Source organism: Globicephala melas, chromosome 15 (genome assembly GCF_963455315.2).
Source record: "Globicephala melas chromosome 15, mGloMel1.2, whole genome shotgun sequence".
Classification (NCBI taxonomy): Eukaryota; Metazoa; Chordata; class Mammalia; order Artiodactyla; family Delphinidae; genus Globicephala; species Globicephala melas.
Genome location: NC_083328.1, coordinates 5,937,987 through 5,964,642, shown reverse-complemented (window position 1 = coordinate 5,964,642; position 26,656 = coordinate 5,937,987). Strand labels below are relative to the sequence as shown.

Genomic DNA, 26,656 nt, shown 5'->3' with positions numbered 1-26,656 from the left:
TGAGCTTCATTCAGGCCTGAGATACAGGGGCTGTTGACCATGAGTTCACTGTATCAACAATATGTACTGGGGCTTCCCTGGTGGCGCAGTGGTTGAGAGTCCGCCTGCCGATACAGGGGACACAGGTTCGTACCCCGGTCCGGGAAGATCCCACATGCCGCGGAGTGGCTAGGCCCGTGAGCCATGGCCGCTGAGCCTGCGCCTCCGAAGCTTGTGCTCCAGAACGGGAGAGGCCACAGCAGTGAGAGGCCCGCGTACCGCCAAAAAAAAAAACCAAAAAAACCCCAAAACCCAAAAAACGATATGTACTAAATAAGGTGTTTTTCAACAGAAATACACATAAAACAAGATAATGTGTTGATCACCATCATATGTATGATGTATTGAGGGGTTGGCGAAAACGCTGTGACTAGAGGCTTGCAGGAAGATAACCCTGTATCTCCCCGAGAGCAAAGGTTCAGTATTTGCTAATTCAATGACTCTATGGAACATCGCTACCCCGAATAATGAGAACTGAGCATATTTGCTATAACAGGGGGTTCTGGGTTTGATACGATGGAGAGTCACAGTCTAAGGGGAGGTGTTTCCAGAGGCGACAGAGAAATGTGCTCGGGGGACATATTGTAGATTCATGATGTCAGCAAACACAGGGATGAGGGTCCACTGTCTAGTTCTGGGCTTCAATTTGCTCCTGGCACCTGTGTCTAGGTTAGGAGGTGCTCCACGCCATGGTCGGCACTGGTGGGTGGTCAGAGTTGGCTCCACACTCAGGAGCAACTGAAACAGTCGGGTGGGCTCCCCATGACCTCAGGAACTCAGGCCTGTTGTTGCCGCAACGAATCAGGGTTCCCTGGTGCTTTAGAGCTCACGGCGCACTTCCATACGCCCACTTCATCCTTATGACTCTGGGAGCATCCCTCCCACTGTGCCTGGACCATTCTGACGCATGCCTGCTGACCCCTTTCACTCTGAAACCTGTCCTAGTTTGGGTGATAAATGATATGTTCACCCCACTTAACAACAAACCTGGAAGGAAGGTAGCAAGTGACTGTGTCCACTTCACTGATGAAGGCATTGTGTTGTAGGGAGACACTGTGACTTCCCCAAGGGCCCCAGCTGATGGGCGGCAAAGCGGGGATTCGAATGAGGGTCTCCCGTCTCCGAGCTCCATTTGCTCCGCCAAGAGGAGAAGTGGCCGGTGCCTACCTGCTGCAGCTCCTCCAGGGCCCTCTTCTCCTTCTGGAGCTTGGCGATAGAGTCTTCTCGAAGCGAGAGGTCCCCAGTCAGGGTGCGGACCTTATGATCCAGGGCCTGGAGATGGGGCGGCAGGGGAGAGCCTGGACTTTAAGGCTGGGAACACCCTCAGGGGGAGAAGGGGAGGAGAGTACTTGCCCCGAGAGAGGGTTCTCAGCTTGGCTGTTCCCCAGAGCCACCTGGGAGCCTAAGAGACACCAATGCCCAGGTCACAGCCCAGCCAACCAAGTCAGAATCTTGGGGGTGAGGGGACAGAGAGAACACCGTCAGGCCTTGGCTACTCAGAGCCTGGTCCTTGGACGGCAGCCGTGCCTTCGCCGGGGACTGTGTTGGAAATATAGCCCCTGGGCCCCGCAGGACCTGCTGGCCCAGAGCCTGCGTCTTATTGAGGTCCCTGTGGTTCGAGTGCACATCAAAGCTGCAGACGCCCCGGCTTAGGCAGCATCCACCTCCCCCTGCTCGGGGACCCCACCCACTGTGAGATAGGAAGGGGGCCTGGGACCAAGGGCGAGCCAGACGGTACCAGGAGTCAGGGAGCCACTTGGAAGGGCAGCAGCTGCTTGTTTGGGCAGAAATCCAGCAGCTAAAGGTGACCCCACCTTACAATATGGTTGCTTCCTCTGGGAAGGGGGAGGGGTGGACATGGTGCTGCAGAAGGATGTTCTGTGAGGGGCCCCAGGGATGCTGAGGCTGAGTGGGCAGAAGGCCAGGCAGACGCCCAGGAATCCCAGGCACGAGGAGAACCAGCCAGGCCTGGGCGTCCCCACGAGGGGAACAGCTCTCAGCCCCCTGAGTAAGCTGCTCTGTCCAAACAATGGACGTGTGCTCTGTCTGCTCTATCCGACATCGTAGCACTTGCTGCGAGCGGCTACTGAGCCCTCCATACGCGGCCAGGTTGACCGAGGAACGACATTTGAAATTGTAATGAATTAAGTTAAAATAGCTGCATGTGGCTGGTGGCTCGGGTCCCGGGCAGCATTGCTGTATGGGCTCTGGGTGTGGCCCCTGCAGGGCAGCGGGCTGGGGGTTCCCTGGCCCTGGGAGGAGCAGGGTCTGGCCCAGGGGCCTCCCCACCTGCTTCTCCTTCTCCGTCTTGGCCAGCGTGGTCTCCAGGCCCTCGAGGTCCCGCTTGAGGTCACTGAGCTCCCCCTCCAGCTTGCGCTTGGTGGCGCTCAGCGAGGCCGATGTCCCCTCCTCCTCCTCCAGCCTCTCCCGCATGTCAGAGATCTGGCTCTCCAGCTCCATCTTGGTCTTCATCATCTGGGTCAGGCGCTCCTCCGCATCTATCAGGTTCTCTTGCTCCTGGTGGAAGAAAGAGAGTATTGGTCAAGGGCAGGGGCCGGGCACCTGCAGGGGAACGTGCTGACGGATAGGCCTCGGGCTGATGGGCCCCCAACAAACGTGTCCTGGGGGCTGGACAGGGGCTGGCTATCTCTGAGCTTCTTGGTGACGAAGCCTCGTCCAGGAGTGTGGTCCCCAGACCAGCAGCAGCAGCATCACCTGTGAGCCGGTTAGAATGCAAAATCTCAGTCCCCACCTGTGACCTGTTCATCTGAATCTGCTTTTTAATGAGACCCCAGGTGATCAGATTCACCTTAAGGCATTAGCAGTGGCCTAGGAGAAGCCCGGGCCACTCAGGCAGGACGCCTCTGTCCATTCAGGCTCTGCCGTCTCATCCACTGATCTCATGTGGGCCTGTGCTTGCATCTGCCAACGTGGAGGGGCACGTCCACCCAAATAACTCCCAGCATTGATTTAGCACTTCCGTGTTAACAAACCATTTCCCGTCCCTGGTTTCTCCTTATAACAACACTGAGAAGCAAGCCAGACAGGTATCATCTATAAGCTAGGGTTCAGAGATGAGGGAACCGATATGCAGAGGGGATGGAGTTGTCAAAAGTCACACAGGCAGTAAATGTCAGAGGAGGGGCAAGCGGGGTGTCCACTGGGGTCTCCCTGAGATGGGGTCAGTGGTGTAAGACAACAACTGCCCATGGAGTCAGAAGACCAGACCAGCTAGATGACTTTTGGTTCGTGGCATAAATTTACTGAAATTCATTCTCTGCAAAATAAGGGAAATGATCATCGTGAGGCATAAAGGGATGGAGCACATCGTGGCACTTCTGTAAACGGAAGATTCTTTGATCCTTGTATTCACGCTCGGCCTCAGCCTCCCCAAACATAAAATGAGGGTCCTAGCCTGAGCAACTTCTCAGGGGGGTGGAAAGGATGGGAGAAAAGATGTCAGAGACAGCTTGGGGAAAATGGATAGCTAATGCAAGTGCTGACACGCTCTCGGCGAGGAGACGTGGCTGTGACAGAGCAGGAATGACCAAGATGGGACTGGACCCCTCCCAGTTGTGGGTCTTCTACTGACCGGCTTGCGACCTTGATCGAATCTCTAAAGGTCGGTCAAGTGGAGTTTCCTACCCTGAACATACACATGAAAATCGGGCGTCTTATGAGGTGGTTGTGAAGCTCGAATCAGAGAAGGAAGGACCCTTGTAAACCAGAAGGGTCACGGCAGTGAACCTGCTCATCGTATTGGGAGTCAGGCTCCCCACAGAAACTAGGTCATATGTTCTCCCCTCTGTGTTTGCACTTGATGGGCGAGGAAGAGGAAGCAGAGAAAAGAGGGCAAGTTCCCTAGGTCCCCAGGGAGCCAGGCTCACCCCAGAGGTGCTCCTCCCACCACCTCGTGGCCCCCATGTCTGGACGATGCCCCAGGCCCAGCATGTACTGTATGTGTGTACGCTCAGCCTGCTGCTGTGGGCGAACAGGAATTTGATGGAGACTTTTTGGTAGTTGGGTCCAGGATGACATGGCAATGAGAGAAAGAGAAGGCTGGGAATTCCCCAGCGTCTGGAAGGACACAGCTTCTTAGAAGGCCACTCTCCCTCCTTCTGTGGGTCTGACTCTTGCCAAGGCCCCCAGCTCCTGCTGCTGCCCCCAGGGCCCCACATACTGCCTGCAGCTGGATGGTGAGGTCATTCTTCTCCTGGCTGAGCGTGGCCATCTTCTCCTCCAGATCCTTGATCTTGTCTAGCAGCTTCTGCGTCTTGGCCATGGCGTTCCTCAGCTCCTCCTCCTTGGCCTTCATCTCCTCCTCTTGCCGAGCCACATTCAGGAGTGGCTTGACCTGGGTGGCAAACAACACTGCATAGTGTTAGGGAGATGGGCTTTGCCAGGGGACTAGGTGTGGGCTGCTTTGCCTTCAGCCAGGAATAGTCGCTCCTCTTCTGCACCCACAGCACCTGTCTGGACCGCTCTGTGCATTTGGCACTTCTCATCCTACAAGAGTGCCTGGGTCCATTGGGTCCTCTGCCCTGCTAGACCACGAGCCCTGCCCTCTGCCCCTCCCCATCTCCCTCCTGCCCTCGGTGTCTCTACAGCACCAAGCAGAGCAGGCAGGACAGGCCCTCGGGATATTTCCTGATCTATGGATACATTATTCAGGAGTGCAAACACCATGGATTTGGGAGAAGGAATGGCCTCTCTTTGAAGATGACAGATAAACCTGTCATCGCCAGCCTGGTCTGTGGGGATCTGGGATATTGCAGTGCAAAATTTGCATAAAAAGTTGATAGTGGGCTTCCCTGGTGGCGCAGTGGTTGAGAGTCCGCCTGCCGATGCAGGGGACACGGGTTCGTGCCCCTGTCCGGGAGGATCCCGCATGCCGTGGAGTGGCTGGGCCCGTGAGCCATGGCCGCTGAGCCTGCGCGTCCGGAGCCTGTGCTCCGCAATGGGAGAGGCCACAACAGTGAGAGGCCCGCGAACCGCAAAAAAAAAAAAAAAAATGTGATAGTAAGTATCACTTGCAACTGTGTTACACTTTTTATCCAGTGAAAGCCTCCCCCAAGGTGTTGTTTTTTTCCATTGATTCAGCTTATCTGACTTAGTTAAATAAGGTTAGAGCTCACTTAACACGCTAAGAGTAAAGGATTTTAACTTAATTTTATGTTTTCACTTATTGGAACAGGATCTTGCTCCGCTACGTTTAATTGGTGAAGTTTTACTTTCTGGTAAAGAGCAGAGAAGTTTCTAGGCTCTGTCTCCTTGTCATCTGTGGTCACTTATATCTGGCTTGGAAGGAATCTTAAAGGCTGTTGGTCTGGGGCTTCCCAAAGGGTAATACATACACTGAGGGGGCAGGTGAGATGGATTCAACCTTTGCACGGAAACCTTTTGATTTTCATTGTTACATGGTTACTTTAAAAATAATTTTGAAAAGTAATAGTTTAATACGTGATTTTGAAAAATAATAATTTTTAAAAATGAAAAGAACTCTTGAAATCCACAGTTTTATGCATAACGTTTGCTTAGGATGAGACAGGTAAGGATGTGAAGTTTCCTTTTAAAATAAAAATTTCGAAATAAAACAGTGAGTTGATGTAAAGAAAGAAGGTCAGTCATAGAACAGGTGGGGAAAATGCCATACTGACTAAATTTGAGAAATTTTTGTTTAGATCCCTCTGCCGCCTCAGGCCCTCCACCGGGCCGGCCGGTGCATGGGCACCGCTGGGGATGCAGAACTTACTGTCCCTCCCTTTCAATTTGTGGTCAGCATGGATTGTTAGAAAGTTCTTCCCTATGGGGAGGGGAGAGAAGCTTCTGCTTGAGTTGTCGGGGGCTCAGGGCCCCCTAAGATGACCTGGAGCCTGGGCCAACCCTCCACGTAGCTGCCCTGAACACCCCTCCCCTCAAGACAACACTGCCCTCCGGCCCCCTGAATGCGGCAGCCCTGCCCCCGGGTCCAGTGCCGTGCTTCCTTGTAACAGGGACCCCAGGTGGGACGCCATGCCCCAGCGCCACTGGAGCCTCATGCAGTAGGTTGGTTCGTGGCCTCCTGCATTTGCTGAGGGTGGACTGCTTACTTGGCCGCCTGCAGCCTCCCCTCCTGGCTGACTCACTCACCCCCACTGCTGCCTCAGAACAGCCTGGGAAAGGAGAGGTCGGATCCCATGATTTCCTAAAGTCCAGGACTTCACTGAAGGAGCTGAGATGCTTCGACATGCCCAAGGGTGAGGCACTGCACACCAAGCCCACTTTTGTGGGGAGGGGGCTCTCTGCATCCTAAGTGGGTTTTATTTTGAGGGATGAGTTGAAAGGTGGGAAGACACACTATCGTTTTTCTCAGGGAGGATTCAGCCCCCTCCTGGAAGGAGGCTACACTCTTCCTCCAAGGTGCCCTCATTTTCAGACTGTCCCTGCAGCATCCCACGGCCTCCCATCCCCAGGAGGCCCCTCCGCCCAGGACTGCGGCCCCTCAGTCCTCACCTTGTTGTAGAGCTTCCACCAGCCCCAGAAACGCAGCTCCAGGAACTTGCGTGTGTTCCGCTGGATGACCTTCAGGCCAACTCTGCAAAAAAAAAAAAAGGGAAGAATCCAGCATTGCATGGGTTAAAATGAAGGCATGGGGGGCAGGGGAGGGGACGGGGGACTGGCCTCCCCGATGGAACCAGCTCCTCCCGGACAGCTCAGGGTTGAGCTCATTTCTTCCTGCATTTCCCTCCTTCTGCTCCCTCACCAGAAATCATCCGTTAGTCTCCAAATCCCATCAGTCTGCGGTCTCTGGAATCAGCCCTCCTTGTCCCTGACAGCTTCCTTCAACTGTCATTTACTGAAGATCTGTGCACTGAGTCCCACCACTCAGCCCCTAACTGGTGTCCCTGCCTTTGGCCGGGGTCACAGGGGCCCTGCTGGTGGATATCAGGACTTCATTACTGTTATTATTTATTCATTACTGTTACTATTACTAATACTATGACCACAAGAGCCAGAGTCAACCACAGGGCAGCCAGGGTAGCCAGAGCTATTTTCTAATTACCATTTTAGGGAGATGGCTGAGAAACACAATTCTGAGGGCAGCGATTTGGGACAAGGATTTCTGGCTTCTAATCCTGACTCTTTCTGCATGGACCTGGCCCAGTACCTTAACCCCTCTGATCTCAGTTTCCAATCTGTAAAATGGGGGTGCTGATCCTACCACATCCCTCTCACAGCATCATCATATGGATCAAGTAAGGGGAAGGCTGTGAAAGTGACTGTAAAGAGAAGGGTTTATATTAGGTGGTCCCTGTTAGGAGTTGAATTGTGTCCCCTCCCAAAAGATACGCTGAAGTCCTAACCCCCAGAACCTGTGAATGTGATCTTATTTGGAAATAAGAGTCTTTGCAGATGGAATTAACTTAGTTTAAGATGAGGTCATATTGGAGTAGTGGGGGGCCCCTAACCCAAGATGACTGGTGTCCTTATAAAAAAAAGGAAGACCATGTGAAGACAGACACAGAAGAAGACCTTGTGAGGACAGAGGCAGAGATTGGAGAGATGCAGCCACAAGCCAAGGAGTGCCTGCGGCTACCAGGACTGGAAGAGGCAAGACAGGCTTCCCCTCTCGAGGCTTTGGAGGGAGCTTGCCTGCCAGCACCTTAATTTCAGACTCCTGGCCTCCAGAATCATGGGAAAATAAATTTCTATTGTTTTAAGGCACCTGGTTTGTGGTACTTTGCTAATGGCAGCCCCAGGAAACCAACACAGGCCCCAAAGAGGGTTCTTTGGGACAACAAAGACATTGGCACCCTCCCTATCTCACTGCCCAGTGTCACTGGTGGAGCTGAGCACTGTGTGTGTGGAGGGGTCCCTGGTCATTCCATGTGGATGGCGTGGCTTCAGTAGGCCTGCCCCACTGGCGCTACCTTCGTTCCAGCATCTTCTTGAACTCAACCCTCATGAGGAAACCCCGGAGCCGACACTGAAGCATCGTCAGGATCTTGGCCAGATGCTCGTCCCGCATGTCCTCGAGCTTGGCCAGGACGCCTGCTCGGAAGAACACCTGGGGGAAAGACACATGGATCTGAGAATAGCCCCTCTGTCACCAGAGCAGCTGCTTAGCGGGGAGTTCACAATGAAAGAACAAGAAGTTCCGACGGGTCCTTCAGAGTTCAGAGACCCTGGGAAACAGCTGGCCCTGGCCTGGACATCTGCACGGCAGGGCGTGCCAGCCTCGGCATCTGTTTCCTCTCGCTCTTGGACACTCCCGTGGGCTCTAGTCCTGGCCTTGCAGTTACTAGCTGGGTCACCTTGGACATGCCTCCTCACATCTTAGGGCCTCAGTGCCTCATCTGTGAAATGGGGTTGTTGATCCCTCCCTTAGAGGGTTGCTATAAAAATTAAATGAGATAACAGGGAAAGTACTTCTGCAAACTGTGAAGCTCTGAGTAAAATGTGATAAATCGTTTGGATCTTCACTGTTACCTATGGGGACTGCCTGGCAGCAGGGTGCCAACGGGCCTTCCTTTTTACCACTATGCAAAGCAGCCTTGGGACAGTCATGGTCCCACGGGATATGGGAGTGGGAAGAGGGGATAGTGGTTCAGCAGGGGGAGTTGACTTTCTAGAAGGGGGACAGAGTTTTCCCAGTGGTGCACAATTTCAGGCATCTGGCTCTGTTCTATGAGTGGGACTCATCCCCAGGAAAAGAAGAACAGCTTTGCAATGCATGTTAGAAAGGGCCAGAAACACCCAACCTCAGGGCAATGCGAATTAAGGTCACAAGATACCACTCCCCCTCCCCCGCAACCTGCAACACTGAAGACTTCTGATAAAACAAGTGTTGGCAAGTATGTGAATCAACGAGGGGGTGGGTGGTGAGTAAGTACAGTTTTGGAAATTGGTTGTCACTCCCTCAGTGTGTATCTCAACCCTGGCTGCACATCGCCCCCACCTGGAGGGCTTTGGAAAGATGCCGTTGCCTGGACACAGGTGACTTCAAACAGTTTCTGGGGTGGGGAGCTCAGGCATCGGTGTTCCAACCTCTCTGCCCCCACCCACAGTCTGGATGATTCTCATGTACAGCCAAAGTTGAAAACTTTGTTCTAGAGAAATTCTTGCATAGGGCCATGTGTGAGGATGTTGATAGCAGCATTGTTGGTAACTGAGAAAGGAAGGAGCAATCCAATTTCCAAGGACAGGAGACGGGACAGGTGTGGCATGGCCATCGGAAGTCCTATGATATGGCTGTGACCATGAACAAACGTCACATACCAGCCAACAAGGATGAATCTTAGAAACATGATTAAGTGACAAAAGCATGTCAGATTAGATATCAAGTATGATAACTTTCATGAAGCTCAAAACCAGGCAAACCTTGGGCCATGTGCATATGTGATAAAACTGCTTTTGAAAAGGCAAGGGTACAGTTAACATTCAGGACAAAGGTTACTCCTTGGGGTGGGGAGGAAGGAGAGGAAAGAGATGTAAAGATGAAGTTCTGGGTTTTTAAGTGGGCTTATGGGTGATCGCTTTATCAGTGTGTTTTATAATGCACCATATTTTTATAGGCTTCTAATAGGACATGATAGAAACTTCTGGAAGTATAGAAGGAACCAGGAGACCCACACCTGGCCTCAACCTGCTTTGGATGTGCTAGGGCACCTTGGTTAAGTCACTCTCCTTTGGGGGAACGTGGTCTCGTCTCCTGTCCAGTGGGAGTGCAGGACCCCAAGTCCTTTCAGCGCTGGGAATCTCTGATTCTACACGTGGGGGCAGGGATTAGAGCCCCCAGATGAATATAAAGATGTGGATGCTTGGATACTGACAGGGAAAGGACGGAAAGGGATGCTTCTTCCCTCTGCCCTCTCCCCACCAATCGTAGGGTAGAGACATTGGGCTTGATATTTCCAGATTAATTGTGGTTGAGGTTTGGTCTTTGAGGAGCAGTGAGGCAAGCATGTGGCTGGTGGGGAAGGCCCACGTGAGCCAAAGCCAGGGATGGGGACACAGTGTACAGGCGGAGTCATTCTGTTCTCTGTTCTGCCCCTGCCGCCAGAGCCTGCCTGGCACCGGGGAGCAAAGCAATCCGCAGCAGCCCCAGGCCTTTACCTGGACCTGAGGTGCCCCATGCAACCCTTGAACAACAGCAAGATCAGTCTGTCTGCCCAGGGGTAGCTGTGTCAGATCCAAGTCATGTGACTTCCCTGATCCCATGACGAGGGGCCTGAGGCCTGCCCTGTCCTGCCTAGTTCTGTGAAATTGGGCATGTCACCTCTATGTCTTCTCCAGGCTTTCTTAAGTTTCCCACCCATCAAAGGTGGGGTGGGGGAAGGAGTTGGTCTCCGAGGTTCTCTCCAGCTCAGGTATTCAGTGATTCTGTGACAAAGCCTGAGAGTTCCCATAAGTCAATTTATCTCCACACAGCACGTCTCAGTGGTGCAGGAGGCCAAAGCTAATGGTTCTGGCAGGTTTGAAGGCAGTATTACAATCCTGCTAACACCAATGGCTACAAAGCAAGCTGTAGGGAGCTAGGGACTCTTTCTGTTCTGTCCACCTGCGTATCCCTAAGCCTAGAACTGTGCCTGGCACGCAGGAGGCACTCCGTACGTGTTGGATGTACATGCAGCTGGGAGCTTCCCTGGGCATTGTGCCACACCAGGCCCACAGAGAAGCTGGGCCTGCCTGTGCCCCCCACGAGACCAGGACGGTCAAGTGACCCACTCCAGGCTGCACGGCAGCAGGCTCCGAGCCTGAGGCAAAGCCAGGGCCCCTCTTGCATCACCCTGACTGTCACGTTGGGGTGCAGTCTGGTTGGGCAGGTGTCGATGGGCACCTCCCACCATCAGCCTGGCCCTTACAATCCTGACAGGACTCTGCGGGGCCAGGAAGTGGGACAGACATGGGCCCCATGAGTCAGGATCAGGCGACCGCTCTGTCTGAGTCAACCCTGACTCGCCTGCCAACTCAGGGCTGGGACTCGTGGTGTGGGTGGGCTGGGATTAGGGTGCTTCACCCCCGGACCTCGCCCACACACGTACCATGGTGCCCCGGTCCAGTCCAGGACCTTGATTCCTATCGGCTGCTTTTATTCTGAGAAATCTGTGGCCCATGCAGTCCTAATATTCTCCTGTTTATTGAGTACCTCTCTGTCTGAGCTGGGTTCTCACGCACGCTACTCCCAATCCTGTGAGATTGGCTTTACCAGCCCTGATTTTTCAGAAGAGGGCACAGAGGCTCTCAGCAGCTGAGGGGCTTGACCACCTGGTCTACGGCTGAGCTGGAATTCACACCCCGACACCCACCTTCTTGGGACAAGCCTGAGTGGGAAGACCCTACCTTGGTGTGTCCGATTTTGTATTCATTCACATCCAAGTCGATGCTCCCGAGCAGCAGCTCTGAGGCCTTCTTGTTGTCCACGAACCCCTGAGAAATCACGCTGGGGTTCAGCACTTGGTACCTGTCGGGAGAGACGATGGCAGTCCCCATCATCCCCAAGTTGGCAGCCCAGGAAGTCTACCCTCACAGTTATCATCGACCTGTGAGATGGCCTTCAAATCAGGGATTAGACTTGTTTCTCAGAGGCCCATGGCAGGCAGAGGGAGGGGACTGACAGGAGACGCTGGGGAGTAGATGTCGGTGTGGGTTGGAAGTTCAGCGGGGAGATGGTCTTAGAAGTGAAGGCACCAAAATCTTTCCTTCATCTTTTCCTCCAGACATGGGAGAACTGCTTCTTTTCCTGACCTGCCAGTAGCTCCCTTAGTCCTTCCCCAGCTAGGGACTTCAGAGGGCTTGGACAAGATGACCTCTAGTGACCCTTCTTGCTCCATCAATCTGCGGTCCTATGTTCTAGCAATTAGGGAAGGGGTCGAAGTAAATTAACCTCTCAGGTGGAGGTCTCAGTTTGGGTTCCCCCAGAATCAGACCTTGAGACCAGGAATCGAGTGCAGGTAGTTTATCTGAGAGGTGGCAGAGTTGGGGAGTGGGTCAGGGAGGCCAGCAAAAGGCATGTTATGAAGCCAGTTATCAGAACAGGTAACTGGGGCTTCAGGCTGCTGGGGGACCCTTGTGTGCTGGGAACAGCTCCCCCTGGCTCACAAGCGCCTGTGTGCATCTCTCCCCACCCCTGCATTCAGTGATGTCATATTGGTAGCTTGAAGTCAGCCGTGGTGGGAGTATTTATACCATGGAAATCGGAAGATATTACAAATCATGGCTTCTTTTTTAAAAAAAAAATTTAACTTGGAGGACCCATTGTTAAACATTTACCAACACACAGCTGTCTGAGAGCCAGTATAGAACATGCCTCAGAGTTAGCCCATCATCAGGGTGAGGGAGCTGAAGCATTTATATGCCAAGTGTCCTTAGTCATTGGTCGAGGGCTGCTCCTGGGGAGGCATTAATTCCTGATACCTTCAGCCTGCCAAGTAGCAAAGCAGGCTCTAGCAGCCAGAGAGAGCCCTCGGGCAAAGAAATGCAGGTGCTGGCTATTCAAAGTTGGGCCATTGTGTACTGAAGTAGACAGTGAGATAGTGTCCATCACTGTACCCATAGTGTCTGCTCCAATGGGACTACATTTATCAAGAGTCAACCCCTGGAGACCGAGAACTGTACTCAAGGTATCGGGAAGACACCACTCACCTCTGTTTGAACTCTGGGTACTGCAGCCTGTTTGGGAAGCCCTTCCTGCAAATACGGATGCCTTCCAGGACTCCATTGCAAGCCAGCTGGTGCATGATCAGGTGGGCGTCCACCACACCTGCCAAGAGGGAGGGCACAGGGTGGGGAGTCACTACCCTAGGCCACTCCTTGCCACTCAAGGAGGCTGAACTCAATATCCAGGTCTTCAACCCTAATCTCCAGTCACTGCCCAGGGTGTCCCCCTGGGTCCCCCACAATTGAGCGAAGGCTCAAAGGCTCTCCTGAGTGTGACTTCTGCCTAGGTGGGCACCACTCTGCTTTACAAAGTAGCTAGAACGTGCTGTTTAGATGATCCACTGTTGGAGGTTCTTTCAATGCCCCGTTTTACCCCAGTCATTCCTGGTGATTAAAAAGTGGACTTAATTTGGAGTGACCCCCAACTTCACATATCCCGAGGACTTCCAGCTGGGAGACATGTCCCCATGATGTACCTGATTGCTTGAACTCATTGGGGACAATACAGCGGACAAAATGGGGGGAGGTGCTGTGGAGGGTGGCCATCAGCTTGTTCAACTGCTCCTGGGGGTAGAGGGAAAGAAAGAGTGAAGCTTGGCGTTGGTGTTGCAGGACACCCGTGCTCAGGAGAGGTATTTGTTTAGAGTTTAATTAATTTAATTACAATTACAATTCAGTGCTTTGGTCACACCAGCCACTTTTCAGGTACTCACTAACCACGTGTGGCTAGTGGCTATCGTACTGGACAGCATATTGGACAGTGGCTGCCATATTGAACAGAAGAGAACATTTCCATCATCGCAGAAAGTTCTGTCAGATAGTGATGCTCTCAAAGGTCCAGTAACTTGCCCAAAGTGACATGTTTTACAGAAAGAGGGACCCTCTGAGTTCAGTGCTGGCTCATCGTAGAATCTTGCTACTAGAAGGAACCGTAGTGCCTGTGTGGATAAATCCCTCACCATTTTTAACTTCCCTACTAGAGGATCCCTCCTCTTACACTTGGATATGTCCAATGAGGTGGCTCACTCTGCCTCAGGACAGCCGGGTCCTTGGGAAATATTGAAATCATTCTTTGTGCAACATCTCACCATTGGCTACATTTCTGCCTTTGGAATATGTTTCCAGTAGTGCCCAAACTTTGTGGAAGTTGTGCCCAGCCCAGAAGACCTGCCAGCACAAGATCTTAGGCACTGATATTTCCACTTGTTATGTTGGGCACGTCCCATCGTCCTCTGGGTTTCAATCTGAAAAAACGCAGTTAGACTGGACCATCTTTAAGGGTTTTTTCTGCCCTATGGTCCTGTGGTTCTGCGCCCTCTTCAGAAGGAAATGGACTCCTGAAATGAAAGAGGCAACCATAGGCATAGAAATGAAATCATCTTGTCCTGGGCCATGAGGTGGCAGCCAGACCACTACACCATTGGAAGGGATGGTTGGGGGCAGTGGTCACAAGGTGGCCTCTGGAGCAGCCCCTACTTACCCTGTAGAAGTTGGAGACGGTCATGAAGGAGGACCCTCGTTTCTGCTTCTTGCTTCCAGCTGAGGAAGAGAGATAAGCATGTTTCACATCAGTACCCAGCACAGGGGCTGGCAGCCCCATTCAGTGCTCTGTGTCAAGGACGTGCATTCTCTGGTTTTGAAAAGACTTGTCTGGGAACTAGATGAGGTGGGACCCCCACACCAGGAAAACGAGATCTACCAGGGAGAGGGTGAACGGGCTGACTGTGGCATAACAGTCACAAGGCGTGCTGTGCTTCCTGGAGGGTCTGTAGCCCTTTGTGATTTAGGGCTGGCCCAAGGCAACACACGGCTGCCATTGCCTGGGGAGGAGGAAGAACCCACACGATCTGGAGGAATTGCATGCTGGTGGTGCACACATCTCTGAGCCCAAGGAGATTTGCAGTTCTTGTCCCTCTAAGTGGCGGCCCTGTTGGGTGTTCCCCTATGGGTCACATGACCTCTACTGGGTAGGAGGCAGAACTGAGCTTGACATTTAGCTCAGACAGGAGAGCAGGGAGCAGAAAATAAGCACAGAGCTTTTGGGCATCAACTTTTCCAAAGCAATATCGCTCCACCTAGACGTGATATGGGCCCAGTGATCAATTCGGTTGATGGAGGAAGCTCCCAGGATGCATCTGTACCTCTTTATTGCAGTAGCATCCATAGCCGATCTCATGCAACTTGTCATTCATTCATTCATTCGTTTGTTCATTCATTCATTCATTCAACAAGAGTCAAAGATGAGAGTTTTTGTTTTCTTTTTTTTCTACTTCTGGCCGCTAAAGGGTATTGGCACAGAGAGACTGGACACACGAAGGGTCAGCCATACTTGGAGCCTCCTCTTCTTTGAAGAGAAGGGCTAGGAGCCCCAGGTTTGATTTCTGGAACAAGCCCACCACTGTTTCATTCAGGGGGTCTTTGTTCTTCTCCAGCCAGCCCGTGATGTTGTAACCCACCTGGAAGGGGGCAAATGCCAGTGGTTACATTTCAGGCCCAGGTTCCACCTTTTAGGTCCCACAGCCAGAACCTCAACCTACATCTTTGTCTACTCTGGGTTCCCAGGACCAACCTTCAGCCCCATCTCCTGGGACTTCAGTTCCTGTCCTGATGACTTGCCTGGAGTCCCGGGATGTCCATGAACCCCCATCTCTTGGGCATTTGCAGTTTGCCTGTCTAGGGCACCCTGTCTCTGAGCTTACCCACACACCAGGACTCCCCAGCTACTCTTTGCCAGGTGTGACCTTCTTTTATATGTCTTGCTTTGCTGACCACACTGAGCCTCCCTGAGCCCTGGGTCTTCTTCTACCCAGGTTGGCTGACCTTATTCCTAGCTCAGTGATTGACCTTGACCAGTGGCATCCCAAACAACATGAAGAACTCCCTACAAGGGCATCTGTTCTCTCCTTGCTGAGAAGCACACATCCCCCCGCCATTGCTTGGTGGGAGTTGGGCTCCATCCATCCAAACTGGGGGCTTCCTGTGTCCAAGTAATTGGACATCCACTAATTTCTGGTTCCCATTTTGCCATGTAGCCCCAGCTGGAGAGGCAAAGAGGAAGGTGCCTTTCAGATCCTTCCGTTGAGCACGGAGAGCCTAGGGATGCAGATGAGAAGACAAAACCTTTGGGCTTTCCTTCTCCTGCGTGGTGTATGACATTCATAACCTCTGGGCCTCATCTTAGAGCCTTCTTGGAAGTGCATAGGCCCCATTTGACTTTGGATGTCCCATTGCTACAAACACCGAGCCCTTCTCATTCCATCGTGGAGGGTGGGGTGGAACACTGCAATTCAGCCCCAAGCCCGTTTGCTCTGGGTAGCGGCACAGTCCATTTGGCCAGTAGTTGGCATTATCATGGTTGTTGAGATCATAAAAGCCCCAATGCCCAGTCCAACAGCAGCTTTCCTGACAGCTCTGTCCTAAGCCTGCCATTTCCCCACAGCGAAACCCAGAGAGGCTCAACAAACTCCTTGGTAACAGGAGGCATTGGCATTGATGGCAACACTGATTGTTTCCCCCATCAATTATTCAAATAAACCTGAGTCCTGGCTGCACTTAATTTCCCTCTTCCCCAAGGACTAGGTTTGTCATGAGTGAAAAAGCCACTCCGTAAATGTCACCTTGTTAGTTTGGTGGCCACGTGCTGTCAGAGGGATGAATGAGTCAACTGGGGAATAATTGATGGACTCATGGACTTTTTTTCCTTCTTTTTGCAAGTTTTGTCTGGTTTTTTTTTTTGGCCTTGCTGCGTGGCATGTGGGATCTTAGGTCCCCCAACCAGGGGTTGAACCCGTGCACCCTGCAGTAGAAGCACGGAGTCCTAACCACTGGACCGCCAGGGAATTCCCTGCAAACATCGCCATTTCTGACCAAGATCGAAGTTCAGCCGTCAAACGAAGGGCCATAGACAATGGCATGGCCCTGGCGGGTCTGAGGGCATGAACTGCTGGGCATCCTTGGCTAGATTGCTTTGGAACTCCCAGAGGGAGAAGTGAGGAGGAAGTACAAGCCAGAGGTCTTTTCGATCAACTGATCACCCTGTTCGATGGTGGCTGCATTAGGGGGAGGGAGGAGGCCTCAGCGAGGGTGTGGCAGGACAGACCTACATTTGTGGGAGATGGAGGCAACAGGCAGGTGGACACAGAGGGTGCCGAGGAGGTACTCACGGTGCCTGCATAGTGGACAAGCTCGAAGTGGGCCTCGGGCCCCTTGCCCTTGCTCCCCTTGGGCTTGAGGAAGTTGCTGGACTTGCCCAGGTGGTTGTCGTACAGGGCTGCCTTGAATGTGGCGTCGGTGGCCTTGGGGAAGACACACTGTTCCTCCAAGATGGAGAAGATGCCCATGGGCTAGAAGGGAAGAGGAGTGGATGGCATTGGAGGGGGCCAATGGGGTGACTCTGGTGCTGGCCTGGGGCTGGTGGGAGGGGTGCCCCAGACCCCACATGGCCGGCCAGGTTGCAGAACTCTGGGCAGTGACCTCTGGGAATGGTCTAGTCTTCCATGGCCTTCGAATGCCACGACCTTTTAGACTTGAAAGAGGCTAGAATTCATCAGGTCCAAGAGAAGGGAAGACTGACGTCTCTGAGGGGGCTACATAGCTCCCCAAATGCTAATCCCACCCAAATAGCGGTGCCAGGCAGGCTTGGCTCTCAGAAAAATGGTGACATCATCAATGACACCCGTCTTCTCTTCTAAAGCAGACTCCTGGAAGAAAGCAACGCTTGATCCCAAAGCTCCAGCATGAGGGCGTTTCAGGCTCTGTGACAGCTGGACGGGCAGGTATTTGTAGGTATTGCGGGACAGGCAGTCCACTGCCTGTTTTGGAGACTTTTCCAGGGAGGTAAGGCTGGTCCCTATCGAAGACCCCTGGCTGCCTGGATGATAGCTTCTCTATGACGGGCCTGAGGGTGAACCTCGGAGACAAGGTATGTTCTTTCTTTATTTTTTAACTTTTTACTTTGAAATAATTTCAGGCTTGCAAAAATGGTGCAAAGCATTCCTGTATATCCTTCATCCAACTTCTCCAAATGTTACCATAACCTCTGTACATAATGATGAAAACTACGAAATCAAACTAAGAAATCGAAGTCTGTGCGGACTTTGTTCAAATTTTGTCATCTGTCTTGTTAATGTCCTTTTTCTATCCCTTTTCTGCATTTAATCAAACAGTATATATTATTTTTTCTTTTCTTTTAAATTTTTGTAAAAGATTTATTTCATTGAAGTGTAGTTGATTTACAATTTTGTGTTGATTTCTGCTGTACAGCAAAGTGATTCAGTTATACATATATATATATACATTCTTTTTCATATTCTTTTCCATTATGGTTTATCACAAGATATTGAAGATAGTTCTCTGTGTTATACAGTAGGACCTTGTTGTTTATCCATTATATATATAATAATTTGCATTTTCTAATCCTATATATTCCTGAATGAGGCCATTTGTTAAAACATTCCCTATGGTGTGATTACAGGGGAGGCTATTAGATGGCCTTGGTTAAAACCCAACTCTGCCACTCATAGGATGGATGACCTTGGATAGGTGACTTCCTTTTTCTGTGCCTCAATGTGAAACGTTTATAATAAATTCTGTGAAATGGTTATAATAAATTCCTCCCCACCATTGGTAGCTTGTGATGATCCAATGAGTGAAGGCATAAAACAGCCGAACTAACAGTGGCCATTGCAGTGACTGTTGTACCCATTCTGCAGAGAGGAAGCTTGAGGTGAGATAAACTGAGGTCATCTGCCATGTTGCTGACTCCCCCGAAACCACAGGCCCCAGTGAAATCCCTTCCTGAGATGTGCCCCAGGGTCCCGACCTCTCTCCAAGCCCCTCCTTTGAGAAGTGTGGTACCTTTTCCAGGAGGTCGATGCAGGCCTGCAGGTCAAGGCCAAAGTCGATGAAGACCCAGTCGATGCCCTCCTTCTTATACTCCTCCTGCTCCAGCACGAACATGTGGTGGTTGAAGAACTGCTGCAACTTCTCGTTGGTGAAATTAATGCACAGCTGTTCGAAGCTGTTGAACTGTGGCAGGAAGACAGAAAGAGGCGCATTAACCCGGACGCAGACACAGCCTCTCCCCAGATTGAAAGCTGATCCACAAGCAGAGCTAAAGCTTGCTGAGGGCCGACCAGTGTCTGGCATTTCCCCGGATGCACCCACCACCCGGTCAGTGCTCCCATTGGCCCTGCAAGAAGCCCTTCTCAGCTACCCTCCCCTGCAAAGGCACAGAACCCGGGCCACCCAATGCTGCTGCCAGCACCCAAAACTCAGACTCTGGCCCCGTGTGGTTAATGAACATCATTTTATTTCTAGAGATGGATCATTTGAGATGCTTTATTGCTCTGACCTCCTGTGTGCCTTTAGACAGTTCTCTCTCTCTCTGGTTTTTCTCATCCTCATCTGGAGGATGAAGCTGTTTGAGGGGTTTATAAGCCTTTTTATTTTTTTTAAACCAGAGACTGCTTTCTCTGAATGAAACCCCCTGCTGAAGCCTCATATGAAAAACAGGTCAAAGGAGAGGTGCCATTGTCATCACAGAGCAACCTGCATGGAGCAAGTACGTGTGTCAGACCCTGGCTAAGCTGCATCTGCTCAAAACCCTTACAAGGCAAGAATGATGAGTGTCCTCATCAAAGATGGGGACACAGAGGCACACAGCTTGGAAGTGGAGGAGCTGGGATTCCAGCCCCATTTGTCTATTGCACCTGCCCTGCTGTTGACACAGGTGTCATCCTCACTCCCTGGCCTCACCCTGCTGGCCATCAGCGGCTGCCCAGAAGTCCAGGCGGCGTGGTTTGGAAACTCTCTCTAAGGTTCTTTCCACCTATGGAATTAAATGATTCTACTATAGACAGCAGCCACATTAGCCTTTTAGAGCCTGAGAGAAATTGGGCTAAACTATTTTTTTTAACCCATCTTAGAATAATAGGACAGTGGAGCTGAAATGGACCTTAGAGGTCATCTCTTCCAGACTGCTCATTTTAGAGTTGAGACAACTGAGGCTCAGAGAGGGCCACTGTCCGAAGGCCACACAGCTAGTTGGTGGCCAACCCGAGTCCAGAACTAGGTCTCCCGACTCCTAATCATGCTGCCTCCAGTTACAAAGGTAAAATCTTCCTGACCCATGGCACTCATCTTATGATGAGACCTGAGCCTCATTTTTGTGGGCAAGAGGTGGGAGCCACCAGTAGTGTGCTGATAAATCAGCTCTCTCTCTCTCAAAAAAAATGCCTGATTTGTAGTGTGGGCTGATCTCCATGGTGTAAATACACCTCGGACATGTGTCAACAGGATGGCAACTGGTCACAGAGTTCTTGAAAATTCACCAGTCAGTTCTGGTGAGCCAGTACAGGCTGGATCCAGCCAGCACGGTGCTCATTCTATCTGTTATGTTCTCCCTGTTCTTTGTGACTTGGCACCGTACAAATGAAGATGGAACTTTCCGAAAGCCAGAAGCCAGAGAGCCAGGAGCAGACTGAGATCGGCCGGCCCCAGGTCCAAGGAAACAAGAGAACCTTGGTGAAAAGTCACTTATCAAAGGAGGGTGGCCACCCCAAAGCAGAGATGGAATGCGAGGCCAGACACACCTCAAAGATCTCGAAGCCGGCAATGTCCAGCACCCCGATGAAGAACTGCCTTTGCATCTTGGTGTCCAAGGTCTTGTTGATCCTGACCACCAGCCACTTGAACATCTTGTCATAGATGGCCTTGCCCAGGGCCCCGATGGAGTTCTGGCACTGTTCCATGTTCTGGCCCTTCTGCACAAACTCGTTGCCTACTTTGACCCGGGGCCTGGTGATGCCCTTCTGGAGCTCCCCAGAATTGAGACCCATGAGATGGGCGACTTTGTCGGCCACTGAGTAGGGATGGAAGAAGCAGGTGAGTGAAACAACGATGGTGCCCTGCCCCAGAGAACTCCAGCACTGTCTATCGTGTTTAGAGAAGGGGTTGGGGGGAGGGGGAGGAGACCCCCATGTTGCCAACAAGAAAACAGAGGTCTGAAGCTGTGCCATAGATATACCATGGAATACTCTGCAGCCATAAAAAGAACAAAATTTTGGCATCTGCAGCAACATGGCTGGACTTGGTGATCATTATGGTAGGTACAATAAGTCAGACAGATAAGGACACGTACTGTATGATATCACTTATTATGTGGAATCTAAAAAATACAACAAACTAGTGAATATCACCAAAAAGAAGCAGACTCACAGATGTAGAGAACAAACTGGTGGCTACCAGTGGAGAGAGGGAAGCGGGGGAGGGGAAAGATGGGGTAGGGGAGTAACAGGTACAAACTATTAGGTATAAAATAAGCTACAAGGGTATATTGGACAACACAGGGAGTATAGCCAATATCTTATAATAACTATAAATGGAGTATAACCTGTAAAAATTGTGAAGCACTATATTGTACACCTGTCACTTATATAATATTATACATCAACTATACTTCAATTAAAACAATTTAAGAATGAGGGAAAAAAAAGAAAACAGAGGTGTGATACGGTTTCCACGCTTGCTCAAGGTGAAGGGGCAAAGCAATATAGAAGCCAAAATTATGTCTCCGACTCTGTCATGCCTTCCCAAGGATCTTGATGTCTGGATATCAAAGGAACATTCTCGGTTTACAGCGTGTCTCTGAAATGTGCAGGAAGCCCTAGAGAACCCCGAGCCCCTACCCCCGCCGCTGCTTCCTCCCTGCATGGCCCCCGCCCCACACCTACCCTCCGTGGTGTCCACTTCAGCCTGCTCCTCTCTGGGCTTCTGCTTGAACTTCATGTTGCCAAAGTGCATGATGCCCCCAGTCAGCTTATACACGCCGATCTTCTCCTCGGAGCTGAAGCCCAGCACGCCAAAGGCTACCTGCAAGGCCACAGGGAGAAGAAAGCCAAGAAACTCCTGGCTCCCTGTTCCACAGAGTGGAGGCCACCATGGGGTGGCACCTATGGGCTGCTGCGGCACGCTGTGGACTCTGGAGGTCGGACACACCCTGACCAGAGAGAGAGAGGACTGTTTTCCTCCAAGGAGTCCAGACCAGATGCTCCATGAGATAGTCGTTGTATTTATTTAACCTCTCTGGCCTCAGTTTAGTCTTCTGCAAAATGGGTGGTGGTAGGTGATCATTAGGATAAACCAAAGTGACGTATAAATGTTTAGTCCTGTGCTTGACACATAATAATAACCAGGAAGTAGTGTTATTCTTCCCATCATTATTACTGTTTAGGCTCCTAGCTAGGTACCAGGAGAAGGGGAAGGCAAAGGTACATCAGGAATCAATGCGGCTGTCAGGGAGGAGAGAGTACACAATATTCCTAACAGAATTCTCAGGTGCTGCATGTCACAAAGAAGGAGAGAGAGGGTGCCGTGGGAACTGGTGGGACTAGAGGGTCACATCTAGCTGGGCTGGGGAGGAAGAAAAGTCACTTGGAGTAGTTGGCCCCCTTAAGTCCCTATCACATTCCAGTTCAACTCTGCAAAGAGAAACTGCTTGCTACGACAGCCTTGGGAAAAATGCCAGCTGCAAACCCCAGAAATCTCCATGGGAGAATCCAGGCTGCTGCCTGGTGGCTCTGAGTGTACCCGCCCCGATCCCCGACCCACCCAGTACTGGTGGCAGTGCCTGCAGGGCCCCAAAGTTTCCCTGTCTTTCCCCAGCCATGCTGAGTACTCACGTCTGTGACCTGCAGCTCCTCCCCGTCGTCCATGTTATCCACGGTGGTGACACCCTGGCTCACCCAGAAGTACTCCTTAGGGTTGGGGACCAGCAGAAGACTCTCTGCCAAGAGCAGGAAAGCAGGTTAGCAGCTTGGTGACACGTGGTTTTCTTCTTCTTCATTTTTAACCCATATCTCTACATGCCTCCCATGTGCCAGGCATGGTGGTGTCATCATGGGCGTTACAGGGCTGAATACGATGTGGTCCCTGCCCTCTGGGATCACCCAGAGTCATGGAGGGACTTGAACAGGGCATATGAAGAACTTTAGAGTGGCAAGAGGGTCTCTGGAACTTGGTTGTGCCCTTTGTCACTTGGCCCAGTACCTGGCACCTAGTAGGCAACCAGTAGATATTTTTGGAATAAACGAGTGCATATCTTTCTCCTTTCTCTGTCCTGTAAAGAGCAGGTCGCACTCAAAGGCAGAAGGTAACAGGACAATTGCAGCAGGCAATAATAATCACTTGCATATAATATGCATGGGATGTTGTCACTTTTACAAAGAAATATGCTCACTTCTATTTTTCTTCAAATACGTGCCCCTCTTGGTCTATGTTTGTTTTTTCACTCTTGGAAGAGACATGGATGCAAGAAATGGGTGGGGGATGATACTCAATGCCTTAGTCTCTGGCTAGGTTAGGAGGTGTATATGTGGAAGATTGAGTCTTCATCCCTCTCTGGACCTTAGATCCTGAGCAGGTCTGCCATGGACAGTTGAACAGGTTGTTGCTTGCACAAGGGCATCAAGCTGAGGGGGTGAGTGCAGTGTGCTTTCCAAGCTGTGTACTCAGTGGGCTACGTCCACTCAGAGGGGAACCTGTTACATGCAGTCGTCCTGGGCTGACATCTCTGCTGCTGTCCGAGCAAGACGTGGGGGGTCTAAAGCCCTATATCCCAGGTCCATGTCTCAGCCATGAGTTGCAGGCATCTCAAGGCCCCATCTGTGAAATGGGCCAACAATAGTGTGAAGCCTCATAGTCTGTTGTGAAGATGGATGTGAGTAGAACTTTGAGAAACTTCCCTATAACCTCTTCACATAACTCTAAACTAAAGGGATTCATGTAGAACTGCAGGTATGACACCAAACCCTCCATACATGGGAATTCTTTCGTTATTGAAAATAGAGGAAAAGCGAGTTAAGGGACAGTCAGACAGACATAAAGATCTTTACCGACAAGCTCAGGCTTCTTGTTAGAGAGAATCTGGTAGAAAATGTGGTAGCCCCTCTCAGCTGCTTGCTGTGAGATGACACGAGATTTCTCTAAGAGATCTGGAAAAGAATAAGACATGCCCATGAGTTCAGCCCATTCTCCTGGAGTTCAGGGCTCCATGAAAAGCAGAGATCCCCTCCCCATAAAGCCCAGTGCCATGGCCAGTCATGGGTCCACTCTTCTTCTGCCCCAGACCCACGGCCTGGGCGGGGGGCTGGCTCCTGATGGGGGGGAACCCGGGGGCAGGGCCGGCCTCCTGGGTGTGGCAGGCTGTGTTCAGAAGGACCCCACACTGAGTCCCTCTGCTGCTGTTTTGAAATTCTTAACACTTTTTGAACAAGGAGCCCCGCGCTTTCATTGTGTGCTGTACCCCACGCATTGTGTAGCTGGTCCCAGCCCCAAGAACCCTCCAAAAGCAGCCTGACGCACAGCTCTCGATGTCAGCTCCGGCCAGCTTGCCTGTAGTTCCGAAGTGGATCCGGATGAACTTTCCCTGAGCAGGGAGGAGAGGGGAGGGTCGTGAGGGAGCTCTAGACCAACCTGCGACCCGGGTTTGGCCGCCCCGCCCCCCGAATTCTAAGGGCACTGCAGGAAGGTAACTGGGCCAGAGGCGGCTGTATGTGGAGTTGTGGGTTTCGCACTCGGATGGGCAGAGAAGGAGGGTGTTGGAGCTAAATCTAGGGTCTGGGGGTAGCCTGCGGCTTTGGGACCTTGTGGGGCAGACGAGTGCCCCACAGGAGGGGCTGGGGCCCTTTGGAATTCGGCTTTGAGGCAGGAGTGGTGGGAATTTGAGCAGCCACATATAGGGGGCGCTGTACCACGTCTCCTTATGGAGAGACACCACATCCCTCTCCCTGACCTTTGGCAGAACCAAGGACAAACTCTCCTGGAAATAGGACTCTCTGTATCTCCATCACCTTTTGCCCTCACCTCTACTCACCTGCCCCCACCTCCTCCCTGCCCAGCCCTGTTTCCCCAGGCAGTGAGAGGCCCCAGCTGGAGATGGGGGTTCAGCAGGGAAAGGCAGGGCACTACAGAGCTCCTTCTATGACCCCAGCTCCCACCAGACCATCTTCAGAATCCACCAGGGCCCCGGGGACAGCGCCTCTCCTACATCCTGCCAGCCATGGTCCCCCTGGTCGGGAGCGGGACGTTGTCAGCTTCCAGCCACTGCAAATCTCTGGCTCTCCTGTTTTAATTTCTCAGCCCCTCCATCACTGTGTACCCACATCTCTGCATTCAAGCACCTGGATTTCAATACTGAACTGGACTCTGGTTGATATAGACCCGGACGGATAAAAATCTCTGGGAGGGAGATGCCATGACTTGACTCATCCCATTGGTGAGTTTCAATCAGCCCTGATTTCCTTCCTTGGAATGGGGTGATAATGCCTGTCCTGCCACCCCCAGGGCCACCACTGCCGCTGTCACACTTACGAAACGGGAGGAGTTGTTGTTTCTGGTGGTCTTGGCGTTCCCAAATGCCTCCAGAACAGGGTTTGCCTGGATGATTTGATCCTCCAGGGACCCCTGACCCAGAGAGAAACACAAGGTGGGGTGGCCTGTTGGCTGCTGCCTGGGGACCCAGGGCTTTCACATGACAGTGGTATATGTGCCAGGAACCCAGGAGGGGCACAGCCTTGGGGAGGCAGGGAGAGCGGGACTAGAGGGGACCTGGGAGGAGGGCCACCGCCTAAGTAAGGACTGTCCCCCTGCAGACCCTGACATTGGAGGACCCCTGCCAGATGACAGGCTTTGACTCTTAGCTGCTATTTCTTCCTTTTGCTCTTGGTGGAGCGATTCCTATGTGAACCTGAAAACCCTTCCTTGGGCATCCCTGGTCTTCCACCGAAGTCTTCCTTTCCTCTTTGTCAGCTTTTTTTTTTTTTTTTTTTTTGCGGTACGAGGGCCTCTCCCGTTGTGGAGCACAGGCTCTGGATGCGCAGGCTCAGCAGCCGTGGCTCACGGGCCCAGCCGCTCCGCGGCATGTGGGATCCTCCTGGACCGGGGCACGAACCCGTGTCCCCTGCATCGGCAGGCGGACTCGCAACCACTGCGCCACCAGGGAAGCCCCTTTTGTCAGCTTTTTACAGCTGCTGCTGGCCCAGCTAGTGCTCCCTGCGCTCTGGGGCTGCCAGGGCCTGCAGAAGCAGCTTAACGAGGAGCTGGCATTCCCCTTTCTACCCCGCTAAGCACAAGGAGCTCTAGCATTGGCACTTCTGGGGGCAGATGTGGCCTGGGGTATCAGAGTCCATCCAGTGGGTCAGATCTGGGACTGCAGCCATCTTCTCCCTATGGGTCCCCACCCAAGTCGCTTCCCTCTAAGCCTTCGTCTCCTCATCTGTAAAGCGGCCCTAACCCAGAGAGCAGCTGTGCCCAGTCGGCCCTACCTTCCCATCCGAGGACTGTTTGCCAGTTCCTCCGATGTTGGCAAAGTACTGGATGACCTTCTTCGTGTTCTCAGTCTTGCCTGCACCAGATTCTCCACTGCAGGTGGAAAACGAGAGCAGATGAGTGAAGGACAAAGAGGAGATTGCCCGCAGGGAAGCAACGCGATGAAAGGTATGGGCTGGGCATCATCACATCTTACCCATCAGGGACAGACAGGGTAGGGCAGAAGGGGACTTGGGGACATGGAGGCCCCCACCCCCCCACACTCGGTTTAGCAGATGCAGCCTTAGTCGTCCCCGCTAAGCCCACTCGCTCTCGGCCTGCAGATTTCCATACAAAGTCCCGCCAATTAATTCTAAGAAGGCTTAATGACATGTGTAAGACACAAACCTAATTATTTGTCTATAGACTGAGAGGCAGGAGGGACACTTACGTGATTAGCATAGACTGATTTTCACGCTCTGTAGGGAGGGAACCGTCAACAGGACGATGTCATTAGAAAACACTTAGAAACTCGACATTTGGCATCACCCTAACCACACCGTCTGCATCTCCCTGCATCCCACCCCGCTTGGAGAATGGCTGCAGTGGCCCACAGACACCGAAGACCTAGGATCCCATGGGGTCTGAGGCTACACGCCTGCCTCTGCAGCCC

At 52.0% G+C, this 26,656-nt stretch overlaps 2 protein-coding genes across 4 annotated transcripts in view; one reads left to right on the top strand and one right to left on the bottom strand.

Annotated features, from left to right (window-relative positions):
- Positions 1-26,656, top strand: part of KPNA7 (karyopherin subunit alpha 7) — a 130,465-nt gene that overhangs the window by 34,168 nt on the left and 69,641 nt on the right. For all 3 annotated transcript variants that reach the window (XM_060284230.1, XM_060284228.2, XM_060284229.2), the window contains 5 exons: positions 12,577-12,764; positions 17,372-20,562; positions 22,342-22,483; positions 24,817-24,952; positions 25,960-26,172. The gene's annotated coding sequence lies outside the window, so the exon portion shown is untranslated. The remainder of the gene's footprint in view (positions 1-12,576; positions 12,765-17,371; positions 20,563-22,341; positions 22,484-24,816; positions 24,953-25,959; positions 26,173-26,656) is intronic.
- Positions 1-26,656, bottom strand: part of MYH16 (myosin heavy chain 16) — a 52,320-nt gene that overhangs the window by 19,714 nt on the left and 5,950 nt on the right. Inside the window, exons 4-23 of the mRNA XM_030846007.2 lie at positions 26,435-26,462; positions 26,001-26,097; positions 25,048-25,140; positions 24,040-24,103; positions 23,571-23,669; positions 22,359-22,462; positions 21,411-21,549; positions 20,271-20,539; positions 18,535-18,705; positions 16,842-17,021; positions 15,008-15,134; positions 14,159-14,217; positions 13,155-13,242; positions 12,664-12,781; positions 11,362-11,482; positions 7,950-8,086; positions 6,532-6,613; positions 4,220-4,393; positions 2,329-2,556; positions 1,207-1,311 (exon numbers count right to left, since the gene is read on the bottom strand). Of these exons, the coding sequence (XP_030701867.2) occupies positions 1,207-1,311; positions 2,329-2,556; positions 4,220-4,393; positions 6,532-6,613; positions 7,950-8,086; positions 11,362-11,482; positions 12,664-12,781; positions 13,155-13,242; positions 14,159-14,217; positions 15,008-15,134; positions 16,842-17,021; positions 18,535-18,705; positions 20,271-20,539; positions 21,411-21,549; positions 22,359-22,462; positions 23,571-23,669; positions 24,040-24,103; positions 25,048-25,140; positions 26,001-26,097; positions 26,435-26,462 (2,483 nt within the window). The remainder of the gene's footprint in view (positions 1-1,206; positions 1,312-2,328; positions 2,557-4,219; positions 4,394-6,531; positions 6,614-7,949; positions 8,087-11,361; positions 11,483-12,663; positions 12,782-13,154; positions 13,243-14,158; positions 14,218-15,007; positions 15,135-16,841; positions 17,022-18,534; positions 18,706-20,270; positions 20,540-21,410; positions 21,550-22,358; positions 22,463-23,570; positions 23,670-24,039; positions 24,104-25,047; positions 25,141-26,000; positions 26,098-26,434; positions 26,463-26,656) is intronic.